General features: G+C 35.5%; 1 protein-coding gene across 3 annotated transcripts; it reads left to right on the top strand.

Moving 5' to 3' along the window:
- The first annotated feature begins 1010 nt into the window (after positions 1-1010).
- Positions 1011-16295, top strand: LOC127835435 (LHFPL tetraspan subfamily member 2a protein-like). 3 transcript variants are annotated; one of them, XM_052361864.1, is made up of 4 exons: positions 1011-1396; positions 11740-12600; positions 13380-13493; positions 13969-16295. In XM_052361864.1, the coding sequence occupies exons 2-4, from the start codon at positions 12126-12128 to the stop codon at positions 14112-14114; spliced, it is 735 nt and encodes a 244-aa protein (XP_052217824.1). In that variant the 5' UTR covers positions 1011-1396; positions 11740-12125; the 3' UTR covers positions 14115-16295. The 3 variants fall into 3 exon arrangements, with proteins under 3 accessions (XP_052217824.1, XP_052217823.1, XP_052217825.1); XM_052361863.1 differs by lacking the exon at positions 1011-1396 and adding an exon at positions 6084-6270; XM_052361865.1 differs by lacking the exon at positions 1011-1396 and adding an exon at positions 8969-9131.
- The last annotated feature ends 8535 nt before the right edge of the window (positions 16296-24830 follow it).

Below are 24830 nucleotides of genomic sequence, written 5' to 3'. Positions count from 1 at the left end.
CATTTTGTGGGCAAAATTTTTAATGAACTAATCAATGCCCCGTCCAAACTACAACTCCGATTATGTATTGTACTGTTTGTAAGGGAAACAGGATTCTCTCGTACATTGTCATTGCAGCGGAAAGCTGCAGATAAAATTAGTATTTGTGTGTTTCACATACGGACTCGAAATATAAATGATGGTTATTTAATTGTACCATTAAGTAAATCAAGTATTTTTGAGAAAACAAAAGCAATAAAAATCATATTTGTTTTCTTATCTTTCGATGTTTGCATCCGTATTTCTTTACTTCTTACCGTGGGAAGCATTATAATTGAATTGCAAATTATATATGAAGCTCTTTTAGGCTCGATACATAAATCTCGGATATTATATCAAGCTGATTGTCAGAGGTATAATATAAGGGCACACCATTTATCAGATGGTACTCTTTAGTGCAGAACTGTATTGTTATACAATGAAAATTTCGCGAAGTTGTAAATGCTTTATGGCAAATGTTGGGTCTATCAGTGGCCACCCAGTGTATGAAGCACATAGCACATAGCACATTGAACGTCGGCGTTAAGTCGATAAAGACCTACGCCACCTCCTATATTTTCTTAAATATCTATCTACCACCACTACCACAACCGCCACCACCACCACTACCACCATCACTACCACCACCACCATCACCACCGCCACCACCACCAACAGCACCACTACCATCACCACGATGAGCATAACCACCACCACCACCACCATCCACAACACAACCCAAACCATCACCATTACTTGCAACATCGTCATCACCACAACCACCACCACTTACACCATGATCAACACCACATAACACCACCACCACCGCATAAACCATAATAAACAACCATCACTTCAACATCTGAAACAAAAGCAACAGCTCCGAACATTCTGGGCTTCTTATACTGCTACATACGATGCGCTTTCGGGAAACCATTCAAACATATGCTACGCCCCAGTATACAACGAACCAGTGAAAACGTAAACACGTATCACATTTCTGCAGGGTTACTCAACTAACAGTAGTATATCAAATGACAATTTAAATCAATGTAAAATATACCTGTTACTATATTAATATCGGATGTAGTTATCCATACCCGTCATAGGTATATTATGGGCTAGTGAATAATACATCCAGTGACTCATGGATAAACAACAGTCGGTGTTTACTAGCATGTATTAACTATTTGGTTAATGGTATTTGTCATTGTACGTCCTTGTTGAAAGCAATATGTAACCGGTTTTGTGACAGAAATGTATGGATAATCCTGTGTCAGAAATTAGCGGATAATCCTGTGAAAGAAACCAGAGGATAGTCAGACTTTATAACAGATATCATGTGGACAGAAGACCTATGATACTTATTTTTCAAACGGTAAGGATAGAATAAACTTTTTACGTTTTTAGTATTGGTATGTATGTTAATCATAGTAAACAGTTGTATGTTTCCATCCAGCATATATTTGAAAGTGGCCACTTCCGAAATGGTGATGTTCTGTGTTAAAACGTACACAGTAAATGGAGAATACTAAAATGTGGATAAATAAAAAAACATTTCGTAAATACTATTTGGGTGTGTTTTCTTTTCATTTCTCGTCGACATTATTTCGATTCCTATTTAGACAGGTGGCTATTTAATTGAGTTTTAATGTTTTCTTTACACATTCGTAAATTACATTGCACAATCTTACTTTGGCTCAGACAACGAATTCGGAGTTAAAGGGGTTTTGACAATAACTTTAGGTTCTAGTATAATAGATTTTTTGAAACGACAAGTAACATGCTATTTTATTATTCATACAAATTGTTGAAATTGACGTTTTAGTAACGATGCAAGTATTAGCATGCTGTTGTGGCACTGGCAAATAGTACATTGGGGCTCCGGAATGTAAACGCAAAACTATCAGCCGCGTTCTGGGAAAACTGGGCTTCGCGCACGTGCGTTAACCCTTTGCATGCTGGGAAATGTGTCGTCTGCTAAAATGTCGTCTGCTGAATTTATAAAAATTAGCATTTTCTTTGATTTTTTTTCCCAAAGAATACTATAAGAATAGCAAACAGTTTGGATCCTGATGAGTTCTGTGGTGTTTCATCTGGATCCAAACTGTTTGCAAAGGCCTTCACAATCCGGTTCCAGCGCTATAAGGGTTAAGTATCTTGCCATATAAGCTTGTGTAATCCGCACGGGCTTATCAGGGACGACACTTTACGCATAGACCAGATTTTTCGTTAAACCCTTTACCAACTAGATACAAATTGTGACGCATTTGTAGTCCCTTAGAAAGTTAAATTAAATTAAAGACCTTTCTAACTCGATTCAAGTTTTAAAGGTTTCATTTCTAACCCCTAGATACTGATGAGCAGCAAACAGCATAAAACCTGAACAGACTGCGAGTTACTCGCAGGCTATTCTGGTTTTATGCTGTTTGCACATACTCATTTTGACTTTGCTTCTGGGTGTGAAAGGGTTAAAAGAGACTTTCTTCTTATACGAATAATTCAAGAGGAAAGTTCCTCCTTAGTCTGTGCGAGCTGCTCATCTTCGGACAATATTTTACACACATGCATTACGCCAAGTTTTCTCAGGTTATGTGTTTGCTTGCGAGATCGCCCTTATGTCTCGGTCATCAAATTACTTCAGATGTTTCCAATGCAAACATTTTCACGCAAAATGTGAACGGAGTTATTCGCGTGAAATCAAGATACGGCTTGAATATAAGCGTTATTTGCTTGGTTATAAGCCCCGTCTGGCTTCCAGTGGTGTCAGTCGGCATTAATGGTCCCGGATAATCAAGATAGGGGTCAATTAGGGGTTCCAGAGATAAAGGTGCTTGAAACGTCTCAGACAAAAATCAATCGTGTCCCATACGCCTAATGGACAATTTATATGGCACGCACCTAAAAGACTGTTCGTGTAAAGCTCTTTATTTTATGTTCATAAACCGTAAACACTTTTATTAAATTTCTTCTACTAAAATACTCGTGCTACCAACAACATTCTGTCTCTAATACTACAACTTGTGCATGCAGCAGCCTAGCTGCTGCTGCTTCTAATACAACACAACAACACCTACACTACTACTACACTACGACTACGAGACGACGACGACGCTGAGAGACACTACACTACGACTACGTACGACGACTACGACACGACGACACAACTAGACGACGACACGACGACGACGACACAACAACACTACGAAGACGACTACGACGACTACGACGAGACACGACTACGACACTACGACACGACTAAACGACTACTACGACAGACGACAACAACAAACAACGACACACTAGACTACGACGACTACTACACTACTACGCGACAGACGACGACGACGACTACTACTACTACGACTACTACTACTACAACACCTACTACTACTACGGACTACTACTACTACTACTACTACTACTACTACTACTACTACTACTACTACTACTACTACTACTACTACTACTACTACTACTACTACTACTACTACTACTACTACTACTACTACTACTACTACTACAACAACACCTACTACTACTATTCTACTACTACTACTACTACTACTACTACTACTACTACTACTACTACTACTACTACTACTACTACTACTACTACTACTACTACTACTACTACTACTACTACTACTACAACAACACCTACTACTACTACTACTACTACTACTACTACTACTACTACTACTACTACTACTACTACTACTACTACTACACTACTACTACTACTACTACTACAACAACACCTACTACTACTACTACTACTACTACTACTACTACTACTACTACTACTACTACTACTACTACTACTACTACTACTACTACTACTACTACTATACTACTACTACTACTACTACTACTACTACTACTACTACTACTACTACTACTACTACTATACTACTACTACTACTTTCTACTACTACTACTACTACTACCACCACACCACCCACCACCACACCACCACCACCACCACCACACACCACCACCACCACCATCACCACCACCACCACTACTACTACTACTACTACCACTACTACTACTACTACTCCTCTTACTTCTACTACTACTTCTACTACTAATAGTAGTAATATACTACTACTACTACTTTTACTACTACAATTCATCAAAATTTCCGTTTCGAACGTGTTCAAGATTTTTTCTTAAACAACCATATCCATTGTATGTATAAACCGAATTTATAACGCGAAGCAGAAATAAAGCATATCATTATTCCACAACAAAGGGCGTTTGTGTATGAACGTTGATAAAACACATTGTTTTATTAGCCTTTATCTTCATCGTGGAAAAGTGCGCGTTTCTATGACAACACTTTTCGTTTTATTCTTCCATGCATATAAACTGACCTATTATTATTTCATAGAAATAACAGAGCTTACGTGTTTATAGTAAACGTGGATGTCAGCTTTATTGATGTTCATAATTGTTAATTCATGGTTTCAGCATTGTATGCAGCATTACAATTTTAGTTCAACTAACTTGCTTGTATTACTGAATACCACACACATGCATAGAACGTATTTAAAGATTATAAAGCAGTAACATTTATTTACCAATACGATCAGTTTATTTGACATGCGCGAATAAGGAGCACATTTTCGTAGAATACCAACACCAACGCTTTCATTAGCACGGGCACGAAAACAGGCCCCGTATGGACGCAAACACTGTCTTGAACAAATACCTATGACTCCAAAATTAATTTGAACACGGACGCGAACACTAATTTGAACATACAAATGAACATTTACTATTACGGACTCAAATAACCTATTACGACATTAATGCATGGTTGACACAAACTCGAACGTGCTCACGGACACTTACTCGGGCTCAATGTATGGATGATAAATATTGAATCCAGTTTTTCATTTCGCAGCCTTAGTCGGATATTGATTTACACGATGAGTCAGCAAATTGTATTTTGCAAATGATATTGGGATATCGATAAATTCCGGGTTATTTATGCGAAGCGCAAATATTCTCAGCGAATTGGTTAAGCATCGGAAGATTTCAGATAAAACACACCAGTTGTTCAGGCTTCATGTTTAAAGGGGCGTTCCGCTCAGAGATCTGCGTTACGTTTAACCCATTTATGCCTTGTGGACTCTCCCATCCTTCTAAATTGGATCAATTTATTTCCGAAATAAGGGATGTTTAGTATATGTATTTCTATATTTATAATATTTCTTACAGAAATTCCTTTAAGCAAACGGCGCAGACCCTGATGAGACGCCGCATCATGCGGCGTCTCATCTGGGTCTACGCTGTTTGCCAAGGCCTTTTTTTCTAGACGCTAGGCATAAATTGGTTAATTATTTGTGATACATTATTTAAAAATATGTTTGGTTTTTAACGCATTGAAAAGACTTCATTCCTTATTCCTTTTGTGATAAACATACGCTAAAAACAAACCACCACCAACAGAACAATTGCGCATGTAAAACAACAAAGTATTCTTTACTTTCTTCTGTTTTTCTCAATGGGAATCTGTATGTAAAACGTCAGATTTTGTGTGTGTGTGTGTGATTATGTCATAAAAATAAACGAATTCATATGATATGCCTTAACCGAATACACTTCTTTTGTTTCAAAGAACTGTATTTTTATGATCGGATTCCGGTAAACTATACCTTAATTTGCATTTGTAAAGGCGCGTAAACCAGATCTTTTCTTACAGATACGTAACTTGTACTCCGAAGTCGCTTTGTCATCGGCATTGTCTATAAAATCGGTATAAGACTGATAAAAGGGGTGGAAAAAATGTCTTGCAAGTCGTTTACGGTTATGCCATGTTTTTAATTTCAATTTCAATAGTTCGATCTACTTATGAGGACGAATCGATTGACCGACCAAGCGACAACCCGGTCGAAAGAGTGACTCCAAAATATCCCCACGTATGCACACAATGTACTACATGTATTTCGTTGATGTATTATGTTGATGCTTTTCCGTTAACTGCAATTTTTGTCCATTTCTCCGGCGACCAGTCATTCTTATAGTTGTTTTAGCGACCAGTCTAAATAGTACAACTCGCGAAGCAACATCAATGAAGGGTCCAAAATGTTCATTGAAGCAGACGATAACATGGAAACAGTCAGAAGATCGCAAAATAATTGAGTATTTAACCACTGAGCGGAATTAATGTTAGTTTCTTTTGTGAATTACAAGGATTAAATTATTGATTTGTGGATTCACACTACCCACGAAACGTTCAAGGTATTGTGCTATAATATAATTATTGTTATTTAAGAGAAGTACATTTTTTTCTAGCAGCGATGTCATTTATGTTTCCCGTTACATCTGTTATAATTTTCTTAAAATATTCAGCGATATTACATTTACTTCCTTTAATGCCAAAATAAGAGAACCCGAACAAGGGATAATATGGATACCATACGTATTATTTATGTTTGGAGTATTATTTTGTGTATGCATGGTATACAAACCATACAGAACTACTTGTTGTATACTGTAACAAGTTAACGAAATTTATTCATTTTAAATGTTATGTTTCCGTAACACAAATTTATTAACGACAAAGGATATTAGGTATTAATTAAAAACCAAAACGAAGCATCATGAACATTGAAGATGCAAACAGGTTTTAAAAAATCAGATCGAAACCAAAACACATATATACATTTGATAGGTTACTCTAACATGTATAAACACGTGAACACGCAAAATATATGAGATGCATGAATTGGCATGGATTCTCAAATGATAGCATGGCGATTCGATTTATTCATTATGCATTTAACCAACCTGTCCACTTAATATTAATTACCACTTCGTGCGATCGCAAAATTAAACGACCTGACTGTTTCGACAGTTACCTTACATGCTAATAGCCTCATTAAGTCAACACGAACTTCGGAATGCTGATGCAGTGATTTAAACAAGGTGTTCGGCGAGGTATTAAAGGGGCCTTTTCACAGATTTTGGCATGAATTAAAGTGTGTTATTAACTGCTTTATATTGATAAAATTTAACATTGGATCTAAAAATCTCCAGTAAAAAAATCAAGAATATCATTTAAAAAAGTAAAAAATGTAACCGTCAAGAGGGCTCGAACCACTGACCCCTGGGGTCCTGTATTCAAAAGTCTCCCATTTAGACCACTCGGCAATCCGTGCTCATACACTAAAACATGTATTTTATTCTTCATATAAGCAATCCTCGTAGTTTCACAAAATATAACGATAACAACAGAACTCACCAAATTATTAAATCGTTTCACGTTGCAACGCTTTTCAATTTTCAGGTTTTTAAATCGTCAAAAGATGCATAAAAATTATAATGGCAGGCTATTTTAGAGAATGGTAAATGTTCGGTATTACTGTTTCCTCACAAATATCATAACTAAAACGAAAATTTACGAATCTGAAACAACTTTTTTTTTAATTTTGTCAATTTACCACAACGTGAAAATGCCCCTTTAATGAATAAGAAAAGTGAGTAAGGTCTCATTCGTTTATATATCACTTACAAGGCAGATTGCACTGTTCTATCGCACTTTGGTGTCAGCTCAACGATGGTGTTCACTGAAATTAAAGCATTGCAGTGGTGCAGAATGATTTTGATCATCTAAGAAAACATAATTTGTAGCAGCAGCCGCAATTTCAACGTTATGAGCATTATCACCATTTTTATGATGACCAGTTTTATCATGATCAGCAGGAGAATTGTTCATGATCATACACATTATCACCATCATATTGATACTAACTCATTGCCTAGTGAAGGATCCGGGGGATGATGATGTTGTTGTTGTTGTTGTTAATGCTGTTGTTGATGATGACGATGGTGAGGATGATGATGATGATGATGATGATGATGATGATGATGATGATGATGATGATGATGATGATGATTCTTATAAGCATGTAATTAAATACCTACACATTCAAATGTACAATGTTGTTCATTTAACTCGTTACCAAAATTGAACATCTGTTTCTAGCTGTAAAAATGCTCGGGGGTTACTAATGATGGTATCGTGTTTTCAACGGGCATGTGATACACTCTTAGATAAGCTCTGAATTAGAAACAGTTGTTTGTTGTTTGTTTTTGCCGTGGGCTGTGGCATAAACACCTGTTTGTTTGATGTTGGATGCGATTGTGGTGCTGATGTGGATGAAGACGTGAATGATGATGATGATGATGATGATGATGATGATGATGATGATGATGATGATGATGATGATGATGATGATGATGATGATGATGATGATGATGATGATGAATCAGCTTATTAAGCAGTCTTTTACCATTGTCACTCATATTTCGTTCAGGTGGGTGTGTCATTTTGTGACATGCAGTCCTACCAACCCACAGGGGACGTACAGCAGACAAAGCCATTTGTTCATTTGTCATTTTCGTGCACATTTGTAGCTGGCATAGCTGAAATGTACGGAGGTCTAGTTGTGTCATTTAGTTTGTGTTGCAAGTGAGTTACTTCATTACATAAGCGTTATTTCAAACCTATTTATTTTAGCTAAATTGCATCAAAAGCCTAATGCTTATTGAAATACTCTCGAGTCCGTAAGCATTAACCCTTTGCATGCTGGGAAATTTGTCGTCTGCTAAAATGTCGTCTGCTTAATTTCTAAAATTAGCATTTTCTTCGATTTTTTTTCAATAATACTATCAGAATAGCAAACAGTTTGGATCCTGATGAGACGCCACGTTCTGTGGCTTCTCATCTGGATCCAAACTGTTTGCAAAGGCCTTCAAAATTCGGTTCCAGCACTGAAAGTGTTAAAGTTGATGCAATATGCTGATTTTTTAGGCCAGAGCATATTTATAAAAATTGAGACATTAGACTACGGACTTTCATGATTAAAACGCTGGGTCATCGATTTTTCTTATCGAAAGGATGAAATCGTCTTATATTAATCAAGGAAATCTTAGCTCTTTGCTAACAGTTAGAACTCACGTTATCATCAATATCATCTACATGCAGGTATGGCTAATGCTTATGCATTATGAAATAAGAGAGGAATATAGCACAGTTATTGAATGCATCATATATAGAGAGCGAAAATAGCTGTATCACCCAAACGAGGCAAATTGAGGTAAGTTTTCAAACGATAAGTAGACGCGTGACATTTTGTATGAAACTGCTAATTTTGTCGTCACCATTACCACTATTATTTGACCTCATAACTACTATCTCATCTTGCAAATAATAAAACCTTCTAACGATAAAGTTATGCGGAATAAGTGCTTCATAAACTGTTCATCTATGCTCAATTTTACCGCGCTAAATTTGTGATATCATTTACAAATTACGAGGTACATGTTCATAGACATTGAGCGCGTAAAGATTGATATTTTATTCATCAGAAACTACAAAAAAACATCAATGTTAAACTGTTTATGCGTTTATTTGAAATCTATGAAAAGGACGTAAGATTTTGAAGGGCTTTTCACAGATTTTGGCATTGATTGAAGTTTGTCATTAAATGCTTTATATTGATAAATGTAAACATTGAATCTAAAAAGCTCCAGTTAAAAAACAAGAATAAAATTTAAGAAAGAAAAAAGTCACCCTCCACTGGGCTCGAACCACTGACCTCTGGAGTGAAAGTCTGTCGGCTAGAACACTCGGCCATCCGTGCTCATGCGATAAGAGCGGTATTGTTCTTGATATAAGCAATCTTCGTAGCATCACAAAATATAACGATGACAACAGAACTCTCCAAATTATTCAATCGTTCGGCGTTGCAACGCTTTATAATTTTCAGGTTTTTAAATCGTCCAAAGATGCATATAATGGATATTTAAGATAATGTTCAATATTACTGTTTCCTCACAAATATCAGAACTAAAACGAAATTTGCGAATCTGAAACATTTTTTTTTATTTTGTCAATTTATCAAAACGTGAAAAGGCCCCTTTAAAGTCTCTTTAATGTTAATGTGCGTTTGTATTTGGTAAACATGTTGATTCTGTGCTAACCATAGTAAGCTAACTGGACATCCTGTTAAGACTTGCAGAGTATCGTTAAGTTGTTGCTTCTACTTGAGATACAGTGTTTCGATCGACTCAGACTTGATGTAATCGAACGTCATATGACGTCATAATCGATAATGCGATTGGTTTGATGATAATTTACGTCTAATTAGACGACGGTAAATACCAAACTGTATCGGTACTTAAGATAAGGTCCTTAGAGTTAATCTGCTTATCAAAGCGTTCAATTTTCGCCTGGGATGTTTGGCTGTTTCGCAAATGATGAGCGGTTCAACCGTTGCTATTTTTGACGTATTTGCACATAAACCCTGTTTCATTTTGATGGCGTTAGTCTTAATAGGAGAGACACCACACTTAAGTGTTAGTGAGAGTAGTTGTTTTCAGATATGAATTGTTGAAAGTTGTAATAAGGAAATAATGAAAGAACCAACTACTACTTGTATTGTGCTGATGGTAGCTGTTGTTGTAGTGGTAGACGTGTTCGAAGTTAGAACTTAATCCTTAGCATGCTGGGAAATTTGTCGTCTGCTAAAATGTCGTCAGCAGAATTTCTAAAATAAGCATTTTCTTCGATTTTTTTCAAAGAATACTATCAGAATAGCAAACAGTTTGGATCCTGATGAGACGCCACGTTGTGTGGCGGATCATCTGGATCCAAACTGTTTGCAAAGGCCTTCAAAATTCGGTTCCAGCACTGAAATAGTTCACACGCGAAAAACAATGTACTTATCATGCGTCGGTTTAATAGATTATTGAAGTTGATTGAAGTGCCTGAAAATGTTTATGAGGATGATTTATTTCAGGTTTCACAAATAATTTAAGAGCTTCCGTGTTGGCGTCAATCACAAACTTAATGTTACGTGAGGATCGAAAGTACGAACAGGCTACACTACTATTGTTTATAAACGCGGAACTTTTATTTGTGCATAGAAGTACAATCACTGCCACCGATACAAGTAGCAAAAAACGTGTGCCAGATGATTTTATCTTCCTTGGATTGAAATGCAAAATTCAAGTGAAATGACATATGAAATGTAAAAAGCCAAACAGGTTTCAATAGACATGTATAGTTTGTACTACATATGATATTCTAAGACCCAGTTGTAAAACTTTATTTACAACCATTAACTAATTTTAGCTTCCAGGTTTTAGATAGAACACCAGAGAACTTCTTCAATAAATCTAGCGGAAGAAAATAGACGGTTATCCTTTCAGCAGACGCGGCAATTGTTTAAATAGTTGACTTGATGCCAACATTTGTTTTGTAGTGCGGAGTTCAGCGTTTGACTGACATCAAAATGTTTCAATGGCAAGGGTAGCAACATTAAAATTTGTAGACATGGTGCGGCATTTGAAAACTTTAGATAATTAAGCCCAAGGCTAACCATCGTTGACGTCGTCGTCGTCATACTCGTCGTTATCGTCGTCATCATCATCATCATCATCATCATCATCATCATCATCATCATCATCATCATCATCATCATCATCATCATCATCATCATCATCATCATCATCATCATCATCATCATCATCACCACCATCATCATCATCATCATCATCATCATCACCATCATCATCATCATCATCATCATCATCATCATCATCATCATCATCATCGTCATCATAACTATTTCTACAAAAATAACTGGCAAGTGCATGTAACATTTTATAATTTACCTTTTATCATACATTTATCTATTTCAGGCATACATCGCAAGTTAGACATCACACTGTACGAGGGAACAGTTTGTAGATCTGTTTTCAAAGAAAGACGAGTGCTTTGCTGAAGAAACAACAACACTAAGCTGGAATAGTTTCAACGGTTGTTTATCACCTATGTATAACAACAGCTGTCGGAAAGCTACGGAATAATTTCCGACATTGTCCGGATATGGCAAAAACGATGCAGTCATTTCAATAAATTACGCAAATAACCGCGTGACTAAACTGAAACTACATTTTAATAGTGACTATCAACAACAATATCTGGCAATTTAATATATGTTATAAAAATCAGGGTTTTCTCTGATAAAACAGCGACATTCGGCTATTGAATCAGTTTTGTTTCGGATCGAAATAAGTGTTTCAAAATGTGCCAAGTAATCATTACATGTCGATCACTCTTATGGACGCTGTTGTCAATAGCAACGACCCAGATAATGATCGCCAGCGTGTTCTCGCCGTCATGGTTGGTCGGTTACGAGCGCGCGCCCACGCTCGCACCGACCTTGACTGACCTTGACAACCGTACCGTTTTGGGTAAAGCAATTGGTAAAGAAGCCGACACCGAACCGTTCAGCCCGACTATCGGACTAATTAATCGCTGCACACGGCTACGGAAATTCCAGGAAATTCTCAACAGGGACAACTGTGCAACGTACGTCACGGATTTCGGAATGCCGAATTCACAGTTTCCAGACGCTTGGAAAGCGAGTCTGATTTTTTTCAGTATCGGCGGGATTTTGCTCGTGTACACGATGGGTGCCGCAGTAATGAGCGTTTGTGTTCAGGCAATGTGCGGGAAGAGTATTTATACCCTCTCAGGGTTGATGCAAAGCATCGCAGGTGAGTGGAATATTAAGAAAACGCCGATATCCAATATATATACATTATATTTATATACGCTCTCCGTTGTCCTTAGTTTTTTCCATAAGGCAAAAATAGTTTTTTTCAAAATCATAAAGAAACTGTACATAAGTAGTCTTCATAATGTCATAGCATATCAAACCACAGATAACATCAACATATTCATAATTAACGCATGGCAGGTGAACGACATAAAACAGCATAAGATACATACTAAAAGAAGCTTTTAACAGAGCGTACCCAGTTATCTCCCTACGTTAAAAATATTGTTTAGATATTCTTCAAAATTCCACACTTATCCAGCCTCAACTAGCAGGTACCACAAATACCTCACAATTTTAAAATAGCGACTGTCTAGTATTGAACCTTTAGTTTTTAAAAAATTACAAACAGTTCAATTTATGTTCCATTATTTATTTTCCAGAGTTGTTCCCCTTGTTAAAATATTTCTGTAAGGAAATACACTATCATAGGGACAGACACAACATATTGCAAACAAGTAGCAAATTAGGAATATTCAAAACTTCATTCAGTTTGAGTTATCCCATTAAGGACACAAAACGATCCTCATTCAAGTGGAGACAATTTGAAGTTTTTCTGTATATGACATTGTATATTATAATATTCCACTCGTGTTTCTGTAGTGTTTCGTCGGTTTGGCGTCAGGCAAGGCGAGGTTTCATGGTATATTATGTTGTGAAAGAAATTCCATTGCCTTTGTCCATTACCGTGTGTGGCTCTATTACATTATTCCACAGGTGTTTTCTGCAGTATTGGCGTGGTCCTCTATCCTGTGGGTTGGGCGTCCGACAAAGTGAAGTTTTACTGTGGGGAGGAGGCCTCCGCTTTCTATTACGACCAGTGTAGTTTTGGTAAGTCTTGACGCATGGCACGTACAGTCACGTACTTGTTTCAGACGGTGTTGCGTACTTGTATGTCCCATCTTACACTCATAGAGAAGTAAATATGTAGCACTTTTTGATCCTATTAAACACGCAACTAATATATGCAACAACGTCTTTCAGTTGAAAGAAAAAAAATAGATCTAGACTCTGTGTATAATCACCAATATACCAGCCGCGCTCTGGGAAAACTGGGCTTAATTCACAAGCGAAAAATGTTTCCCAAATTAGCCTCTGCAGTCCGCACAGGCTAATCAGCGAAGGCACTTTCCGCTTAAATGGAGTTTCCTGTTTTAAGGAAGTCTCGGCATTACACAAATCCAGTATAGGCGGTAAGTGTCGTACCTGATTAGTCTGTGCGGACTGCACAGGCTAATCTGGGATGACATTTTACGCCCTTGCATTAAACCCAGTTTTCCCCAAACGCGACTCATACTCTTTGCAGGCTGGTCATTCTACATGGCCATCGTCGGCGTCATACTCGTGTTCGGCTGCTCCGTCCTCTCCATCGGTGCCGACCACGCCACCACCAGCAGACGTGTGGAGGAGGAGATAGTGGAGGGAAAAGCTCTCATCTGCGTCATGGCATGATGTCGTAACTCTTCATCTGACGTCATCGACTTATGTGTTCAAGCTTTCGATATTGATAATTTTATGTCTTGTTTTTCGGAGATAAGAAGTTTATATGTCGTGGCGTGACGCCATCACTCACAATGTGACGTCATCGATCATTCGAAATATCTGTTTACTTACTATTCGTGTTTGATTCATGACATCTTAAAAGTGTTTTTATGTCATTTGTTAAATGAGAGGAAAGTTCTTATCTGACGCCATCACTCAAAATTTGACGTAATTGAAACATTATGGGCTTGTTTGTCCTGTTTGTTAATGGAGGGTGTCGCACTTGTTCTAGGTGACGTCATCTCCCATAGTGTTCAATACGGTACCACATTATAATTATGTGTTCTTGCATCAGGTTTCTAATATCATTTTCATACGTGAACAAGTAATTAACATTTTTAAATCTTTATAATATTCAAATCGGAAAAGGGATAACTGAAAAAGAGACGAATACTAATAATATATACCAAAATGAATATACGAATATGTACACGAATGCACCGGTACGGTCTAGTCCATATAATTATAATTGAACGCAATATATCTAATATGTTGATCTATATTTTACTTGTAGTCTTATAAGACTTTTATCAGTGATATAATGGGTTGAAATTACATTAATTTGTATTTGTATATTTTAATTTTCACACCGGGGAGGGGGGGCATGCAGAGAGCTCCTGTCACATTTTTTGTTTGTTTTGTTTTGTCAAAATTGTTTTTGGTCATGATTTTTGTTACGGGTACATACTTTTTTGCAATTCTAAAAAAAGTACTCGATAACGTGTATGTGTAATTGTCGAGTTTATACTATATTGTAAAAACAGTCATGAATTTTCTCGTTACATACGTATGCTACCGGAAATAGAGAACATATTGTCGCCGCTTTGTCCGTTCTTCTAAAGAGTAATTTAATTCGGGCGAGTTTGCGCATGTATGTGTATTAGATACACATACCTGGCTTGCGGGGATATAATACGAATGTTCACGATCATTTTATAAGTCATACTAGATGCCCGTCCGTCGTATATCATGAGCTATAACTATCTCCGCAAAATTTATAATTATAGGAAGAGAGATTACTCAAATAAACTGGTTGCCAAGTACTTAAGTTTGTCTCCCTTGCAAACGCATTTACGTAAAGTGCTAGGAAACGTGTAATATATAAATTTCGGGATTACAAGAAAAAAAAAACACCAACAAAACCAACAACAGCAAATTTTTCTATTTACTATTTTAGTATTTTCTTTTGAGGCATTTTGCTAATTGTTGCGTAGGTCATATATTTCTCAATTGGTAATGCATTTTATAACTATTTAGTGCAGATGTATCTATTGTCCATATAAAAACAACTTTAAAACTGTATTTTGAGTTGACAATGTTATAATTTCATATGACGAATGTCTAAAGAAAATCTATAAGGAATACGAAGTACAGCCTAGAGTGGTTACCTGGTGAATATACCGAATCAGAATGTGCATCAAATTCTTGTTATCAGAATTGTTTTTATCAGACCGAATAATAGTTGTACATGTATAAGATTGCGCATAATACAAGAATGGAACACAAATATAATTTATGTACATTTATGTTGAGCTTTTAATTAAAGTTTGTGTATGTTTGTTTTTGAATTTTAAAGTAATAGTTAGCTCCTGATGTATTGTTTTGAGTAATGAAATAAGGGGAATATTTTATAAATTAGTGCATTTGTTATTTAATGTATGGAGTGATTATCTGTTGTCCTTTTTTCTATTAGTCACTTCAGTCTTTAAAAATTGTTTCGTCTTTAAACATTGTTTCATATACATTTTCGTGAACAACAACAACAACAACAAGAACATCATCATCATCGGCAGCAGATGCAGTTGTAGAAACGTCATCATTATCATAACCACCGTTATTATGATCATTACAGCAATCATTTTTTTCATTAGCAGCTTCATTAACAGTAACATAACCATGAACAAAGTATTTCTCATTATTACTATACTTTTTGTAAGTCCCTTACCGCAAATCATTGATGATGATTTGTTTATTTAAATGTGTTTCCTTTACATTTGTCCATGCAATATATATGTCAATGTATGTGCTGTATATATAACCAATACAATTTACAATATATAGCCTTTTTGTTAATAAATATATTGAATTAAATATGTGTTTTAGGCTTGAAAAGTATGAGGTCCAGCATAATCACCATGAATATTATTAAAAACCTCTCATTTCTCTGATTTTTTTAAAAGCAGCAATAGTTATAGTAGTCCAATTTAACAAAATTTCACAAAGGCCTCAAGGGCACAACAAAACGATTCGAGTTTTGTTGGATTTGCTGCACCTAAAATTGCTATAATGAAAAAAAAAGCCAATGTGGTCAATTTTGCCCAGCATCTAATTTTAAAAAGAGTTGTTATTTTTTCTATTTATTTTGGTAAAGTTAACACGTTTTACATCAAAGACTGTTTACTTTTTCTTACACAGTAAGCTGTACAAAATGGCAGCATTTAAGTTGTTAAATGCAATTGGCGAAAATGTTCAACTAAGATTGACAGATTAACTTTTCTAATGCACCTTCTGACCTCAAAGTACTAGTATATTGAAATTTTAATAGATATATATATTTAGTTTTTGCTCGCCCGCTCCTTAGTTAAGGGGTGATGGGGGGATGAATTCATGATCAATACATGTATGTTGCGGTCATATGGATCATAAAAATAAAGGACCATACCAATGAGGATCACTCTATGAAATATTGCAATGAAAATGATCAATCTGAAAGAATCGTAGTTTTAAAACCTATAATGAAAACTTCAAAAGGATCACCTGTAAAATGCTAAAGACTGCCATGAAAAGGTTCAAATTTAATACAAAAGACGACATTGAAGTGTCACATTTAAAATGACTATGACTTCAATTAAAAGGATCTCATTTAAAATACCCAGGACTGGAACGAAAATGATAAAATTAAAATGCCAAGGAATGCAATTAAAGGGATCACATTTAAAAAGCCCACTACTGCAGTGAAAAGGATCACATTAAAATGCCAAAGAATGCAATGCCATTGATCGCACTTAAAATGCCCAAAACTGCGATAACAGGGTTTATATTTATAAGACCAAAGACTGCAATGAAACTGGAAAAAATAAAGGTTAAATTACACTAATGAAAAGGATCATATCAAATGATCCAATTCAAGGAATCTTAATTAAATTAGCACAATAACAAGAGCTGTGTTCGTGAAACACAATGCCCCCTACTGCGCCTCTTTGAAGCCATATATTTGACCTTTGACCTTGAAGGATGACCTTGACCTTGAGATTTCACCTTTTAAAATGTGCAGCTCCATGAGATACGCATGCATGCCAAATATCGAGTTGCTATCTTCAATAATGCAAAATTTGACCTTTGACCTTAACCTTGAAGGATGACCTTGACCTTTCACCACACAAAATGTGCAGCTCCATGAGATATGCATGAATGCCAAATATCGAGTAACTTTCTTCAATATTGCAAAATTTGACCTTTGACCTTGAAGAATGACCTTTCACCACTCAAAATGTGCAGCTCCATGAGATGCACATGCATGCCAAATATCAAGTTGCTATCTTCAATATTGAAAAAGTTATGGCCAATGTTAAAGTTTTCGGACGGACAGACGCCATATATTTGACATTTGACCATGAAGGATGACCCTGACCTTCACCATTCAAAATGTTCAGCTCCATGAGATACACATGCATGCCGGATATCAAGTTGCTATTTTCAATATTGCAAAATTTCACCTTTGACCTTGAAGGATGACCTTGACCTTCACCTTTCACCACTCAAAATGTGCAGCTACATGAGATGCACATGCATGCCAAATATCAAGTTGCTATCTTCAATATTGAACAAGAGATGTGTTTGTCAGAAACACAATGCCCCCTAATGCCCCCCTTTGAAATAATTTTTTTTACCTTTGACCTTGAGGGTGACCTTGACCTTTCACCACTCAAAATGTGCAGCTTCATGAGATACACATACATGCCAAATATCAAGTTGCTACATTCAATATTGCAAAAGTTATGAAGAAGGTTAAAGTTTTGGTTAAAGTTTTTGAATTTATTTTTTTTACCTTTGACCTTGACCATTCACCACTCAAAATGTGCAGCGCCATGAGATACACATGCATGACAATTATCAAGAAGGTTAAAGTTTTGGGACACACACTCACACATATACAATGACAGACAGGCCAAAAACAATATACCCCCTATCTTTCGATCCGAGGCATAAAAAGTTATGGCCAAGTTAAAGTTTTCGGACGGACAGATGCCATATATTTGACATTTGACCTTGAAGGATGACCTTGACCTTCGACTTTCACCACTCAAAATGTTCACCTCCATGAGATACACTTAATGCCAAATATCAAGTTGCTATCTTCAATATTGAAAAAGTTATGGCCAATGTTAAAGTTTCAGACAGACGCCATATATTTGACATTTGACCTTGAAGGATGACCTTGACCTTCACCTTTCGCCATTCAAAATGTGCAGCTCCATGAGATGCACATGCATGCCAAATATCAAGTTGCTATCTTCAATATTGAAAAGTTATGGCCAATGTTAGTTTTTGGACGGAAAGACGCCATATATTTGACATTTGACCTTGACCTTCACTTTTTACCACTCAAAATGTTCAGCTCCATGAGATACACATGCATGCCAAATATCAAGTTGCTACCTTCAATATTGAAAAAGTTATGGCCAATGTTAAAGTTTTCGGACGGACGGACAGACGCCATATATTTGACATTTGACCTTGAAGGATGACCTTGACCTTCACCTTTCACCATTCAAAATGTGCAGCTCCATGAGATGCACATGCATGCCAAATATCAAGTTGGTATGTTAAATATTGAAAAAGTTATGACCATTTAAGTTTTCGGACGGACGGACAGACTGACATACTGACGGACAGTTCAACTGCTATATGCCACCCTACCTGGAGCATAAAAACGAAAACGTTATACAAACTATGACTGGGATTACAATTCATAACAAGTTTAACACTAAATGTCAGCAAATTTATTAGTATGTATCATCTGACAAGAAATAAACCATTAAGCAAAACACCAATAAAATCTACGGAATAAACAATAATGAGAAAAGCATCACAAATATTTCACAGTATTTGTATATATATATATGAACAATGGCGAAATTAATACACAAAGTTTAAATAGTTTATGCAAATAAATAAAACATTGGCCTGTCTTAAATTGCTAAATGTCTAAAACTAATGCAGAAATGAATGTGTTAACAACTTGTATATAAATACATGTACACCTGCTTAGAAATATTAGACCATTATGTAACCACAACACATTTTAACATTATTATACAATAGAAACAATCTGTAACGAAAGCCATTTTCATAAGTATAATAATAGTATTGGTATAATTTATTATATGACATGTGAAAGCAACGCTCAGCTTGTAAGTTATGATGAAAGTATACCGATAAGCAATCTGGCTTTCATCATACAATTAGTATTTTTTATTTCATAACTAAACTGTCTTAATAAATCTAAATAATGGATGTTTTTATATTGTTTTCTTTATAATCGAAAAGATTTTAAGGGTACATGCCATTTATTTTCAATATCCTTGCAAACATGAGTGAATTTTCATAACCTGTCAATCCATAAGAAAACATTGTAGTATACCACATGTATACACAATGTCTTAAATTACGAATGCTTCATTAAGATCATGAAATATATTTTAGTGCAGTTATTCAAATGCAAATGTAAGTAATGAAAATGTTCTTCTCGATGCTTATTAGTATGGAAAACAGTTAAATGACAGCAAATGACAAATTTAGATGAATTCGCAATTCATGTTGATAACAAATGACATAATACATTGGTGAATAACACACACATCCAAAAATGCTGTTTAAAGTAAAAGTTGTTAAAGCTTGAACATGCTTATTTCAGCCACATTGAAAAATTGCTTCATTATGTCATAATAATGTCATTGTAATTTGGTAACTTTTGATAAGTTTTGTCATAAACAAGGATGCCCCCATGACCCATGTTCGGACTAGTATACCGGTCATTGGCATGCCATGTACACCAAATTTGTCTATATACATTTATTTTTTAACCTACATGTATTTAAGTGGAAATTCAACAATAATGGCAAAGGTACATAATTGGGTATCTGAAAATGTGTTATTCTATATAGAATTTGCCCAATTGGGCAATGGGGCGATGTCAACTGCACATTTACAAACTGATTTAGATTCTTCAGTCTAGAAGGTTGTAAACTCTCAAATTAAATAAGAACGAGTCAAAGAAAACAGACAGTTGCGTGGACAAGTGCAAGTCTTAATGCCACTCCACTAACCCTGAAAGGTTCTAAAAAAACTTACAATTTCCGGTAGGAATGAAAAACAAGCCATAAGCCATCAAATACAGAAATGAGTGCTATGTATACCTAGTTGAAAAATGCCAAAGAATGATGACTGACTAGATGAAATCATAATTAAAATCATATACAGTAATTAGTAACATCAACAAATGTGATACAATCTTTTGCAGAAACAATAACTACATGATGATGTACATCATTTAGATTGACTAGATCAAATTAATGTAAATTAATATTTATCACAAAGAATAATTTCTAAATTTTCTGTTCCTTTACATAACACAACTCAGAATTGTGTAAAAAAAGATAACAACAAAATCTGGCTTAAATTGCGCAAGACCCAAAACATTTGAGCGTTAAGTTTAAAACATTGTATAAACCAGTTTTGAATGCAATACAACATAGGGCTAGAAGAACAGAAAAATGCCTTTTGAAAATTGAGCTCCGAAAATTAAAACGAGCGTTATAACAAAAAACTAGTTTTCTGTTCTTTGAACTAAAACATTCTGGAAAAATGTTTGGACTTCCTTTTTGTTTTAACCAAAGGGTAAACGAAAGCGAATGCAACATGCAAGCAATGGTTTAATAGTTTTGCCACTGTAAAATGCACATATCCAAACCACTTTCTGTGCATCAAATGGTTTTAAATTATTTACATTTATTTTAGTTTGACTGTATCAGAAGTCTAAAAAACTCTGAAATCCTTTTTCTGTGATAAAACCAGTTCTTACCCCTTTGAGGAAATATTAGCCAACAACCAGTTTCACTACGCTACTTAGGTCATTTTTAAACAAACACACACATCTTTTAGGATAATACCGTAATTTCGCTCACCTGAGATAACAAGATATTATTGGGACAAATCTTCTGACCAAGTTTCATGAAGATCGGACTATAAATGTGGCCTCAAGAGTGTTAACAAGATTTTACTATAGCCATATTAGCAAAAATGCCCCGCCCCTTGGAAGCCATTTTTTTCAAGCTAACATAATTATTTTCGAACTCATCCAATCTATCATTGAAACCAATCTTCTGACCAAATTTCATGAAGATTGGACAATAAATGTGGCCTCTAGAGTGTTAACAAGGTTTTACTATTGCCATATATAGCCATATAAGGAAAAATGCCCCGCCCCTGGTGGCCATGTTTTTAAAGCAACCAAAACCATTTTTGAACAAATCCAAGATATCATTGGGACAAATCTTCTGAGCAAGTTTCATGAAGATCGGAAAATAAATGTGACCTCTAGAGTGTTAACAAGGTTTTACTATAGCCATATGAGGAAAATAGCCCCGCCCCTGTGGTGGCCATGTTTTTCAACCAACCAGCATCATTTTTTAACTCGTCCAAGATATTATTGGGATGAATCTTCTGACCGAGTTTCATGAAGATCGGACTATAAATGTGGCCTCTAGAGTGTTAACAAGATTTTACTATAGCCTTATATAGCCATATAAGGAAAAATGCCCCGCCCCTTGGGGCCCATGTTATTCAAGCAAACGTAACCATTTTCGAACTCATCTAAGATATCATTAAGACAAATCTTCTGGCCATACTTCATCCAGATTGGACAATAAATGTGGCCTCTAGAGTGTGAACAAGGTTTTACTATAGCCATAAAAGGAAAAATGCCCCTCCCCCTGGCGGCCATGTTTTTCAACCAACGGCATCATTTTCGAACTCGACCAAGATATTATTGGGATAATTCTTCTGACAAAGTTTCATTAAGATTGGACAATAAATGTGGTCTCTAGAGTGTTACCAAGATTTTACTAAAGCCATATATAGCCATATATGGAAAAATGCCCCACCCCTTGGCAGCCATGTTTTTCAAGCAAAGGTTACCATTTTTGAACTCATCAAAGATATCAGTGGGATGAATCTTCTGAGCAAGTTTCATGAAGATCGGAAAATAAATGTGGCCTCTAGAGTGTTAATAAGGTTTTACTATAGCCATATTAGGATAAATGCCCCGCATCCTGGCGGCCATGTTTTTCAACAACCGGCATCATTTTCGAACTCGTCCAAGATATTATTGGGATGAATCTTCTGACCAAGTTTCATGAAGATCAGACTATAAATGTGGCCTCTAGTGTTAACAAGATTTTACTATAGCCATTTATAGCCATATAAGGAAAAATGCCCCGCCCCTTGGCAGCCATGTTATTCAAGCAAACGTAACCATTTTCGAACTCATCCAAGATATCATTAAAACCAGGCCTCTAGATAGTGAACAAGGCAAATGTTGACATCGCACAACGGACAATGCACGACAGACGACGGACAAAAGGCAATCACAAAAGCTCACCATGAGCACGTTGTGCTCAGGTGAGCTAAAAATGGTTGAAGTGGCTAAGTGAAATGGTATCCTCCTAATTATTGAACCAAGACTGTCCAGGTTGAAGGAATTCCATTTAAATTTCAACAATAAATACAGAGATGAAGGTTTTCAGAGATTAACCCATTTATGCCTAGCATCTAGAAAAAAGGCCTTGGCAAACAGCGTAGATGCTGCGTCTCATCAGGGTCTGCGCTGTTTGCTTAAAGGAATTTGTGTAAGAAATATTCTAAATATAGAAATAAATATACTAGACATCCCTAATTTTGGAAATAAATTAATAAAATTTAAAAGGATGGGAGAGTCCACTAGGCATAAATGGGTTAAGATTTTAAATCAACATTACGTTAAAAACAATAATAAGGATATGATGAACATGTAGCTAAAACTATTTTATAGGATAGGAAAATAAACCACATAGCTTACAATAAGGGAAGTCCCATATTTTGAAGCCATATCACAAAATTTCTTACCAATTACATTTATTTGCAATATCATCCAATACTTTATCAATCCAAACAATAAGCACAGGTTCAATGAATTTAGCATGTGAGTAAACAACCAAAGGCTTTCAAAATTCTAGTTATCTCATAATCTCATAATTTAAAACAACAGAAAGCAACACATAACATAATTATCACAAAAGTTGGGGAAAGAAGAACAAATAATTTATGCACCAAATATATACAGAACATTTCATGGCATTACAATAGGTAACAATAACAGTACAGAACGATAAATACTGAAATAAATAAACTTTTACTTTCTTTAAATATGTATATTCAATAAATATCTTGAGACTTGGCTAGAATTGAGACAGACTGGACAGGATTCATTTGTATAAATGAAAAAATCTACAAGAAATGGACACTTGATCATAAACATAAATGCTTAAATAACAACACAAATGTATTCCTCAAACTTCTTATAAACATACATCAATTATTATTCTCAACGTGTTCATGTGCTTTGTGTTCTTCATAGATAAACAGCTAAGTTTAAGTGCTTCAATAGATTTCTTCACATTTTCCACAATTTCATTGGGTCAGTTATCATCTTTTACTACATTAAATAACTTTGGACCATTTACTTAAATTCTGATTGGTAGATCAAAATCCAATTATTAAAATGGCCCAACATTACTTGATGCAGCAAATTCATAACATTAAAATTCCAAAGCTGATAAGCTCAATCTTTTGTGCATCCTTTGCAGTCGAGGTCTCAGTCTATCAACTATATTCAAGACATTTTATCTCAACAAAACACATGAAATTAAGTTCTCAAAAAAAAATCTTTGACAGTCTAGGGAATCTTTATACATACTACTATGGAAAGAAATTTAAAAAAAACAACAATGTGTACTAAATATAAAGGCACATAAACATTGATTCAAGTGAAATTGAGATAACAACGCTGAAAAAGGAAATTGTTGGCAAAGTTAAAATGTAAATTAAAACTAAATTTAAATAAAATATAAATAAGATTAATACTTAACAGTATTGCACAACCAAGCATGAAGTCTTATTGACTCAAACAATTAAGGTGAACATATATAAATAAAGCACACAGCGCAAACTTAAATGACCTTGCAATTATCAAAACAATGCTGAACACAGAGTTTAATGAACCTAATGATCACTTGAAATGAAACACATGTTTTTCCTATCACAACAAATGTAATGCAGTAAAGATAAGTGACCAATGAAAATCACACAATGAATCCAATTAACATTCAGCTTAATATAGCCACCAATGAAAATCTTGTTTACAAATGCATCTTGGTAATATTCAGCTAAATAAAACCACCAATGAAAATCATGTTCACAAATGCATCCAATACAATTCAGCTAAATACATCCAACAAACAAGATGTGTTTGTGAAACACAATGTCCCCCTATATATGACCTTGACCTTGTGAAGGATGACCTTGACC

Source organism: Dreissena polymorpha, chromosome 6, assembly GCF_020536995.1.
Source record: "Dreissena polymorpha isolate Duluth1 chromosome 6, UMN_Dpol_1.0, whole genome shotgun sequence".
NCBI classification, from domain to species: domain Eukaryota; kingdom Metazoa; phylum Mollusca; class Bivalvia; order Myida; family Dreissenidae; genus Dreissena; species Dreissena polymorpha.
Note: the sequence above shows the minus strand (reverse complement) of the source record. Positions and strands in the feature narration are given on the sequence as shown.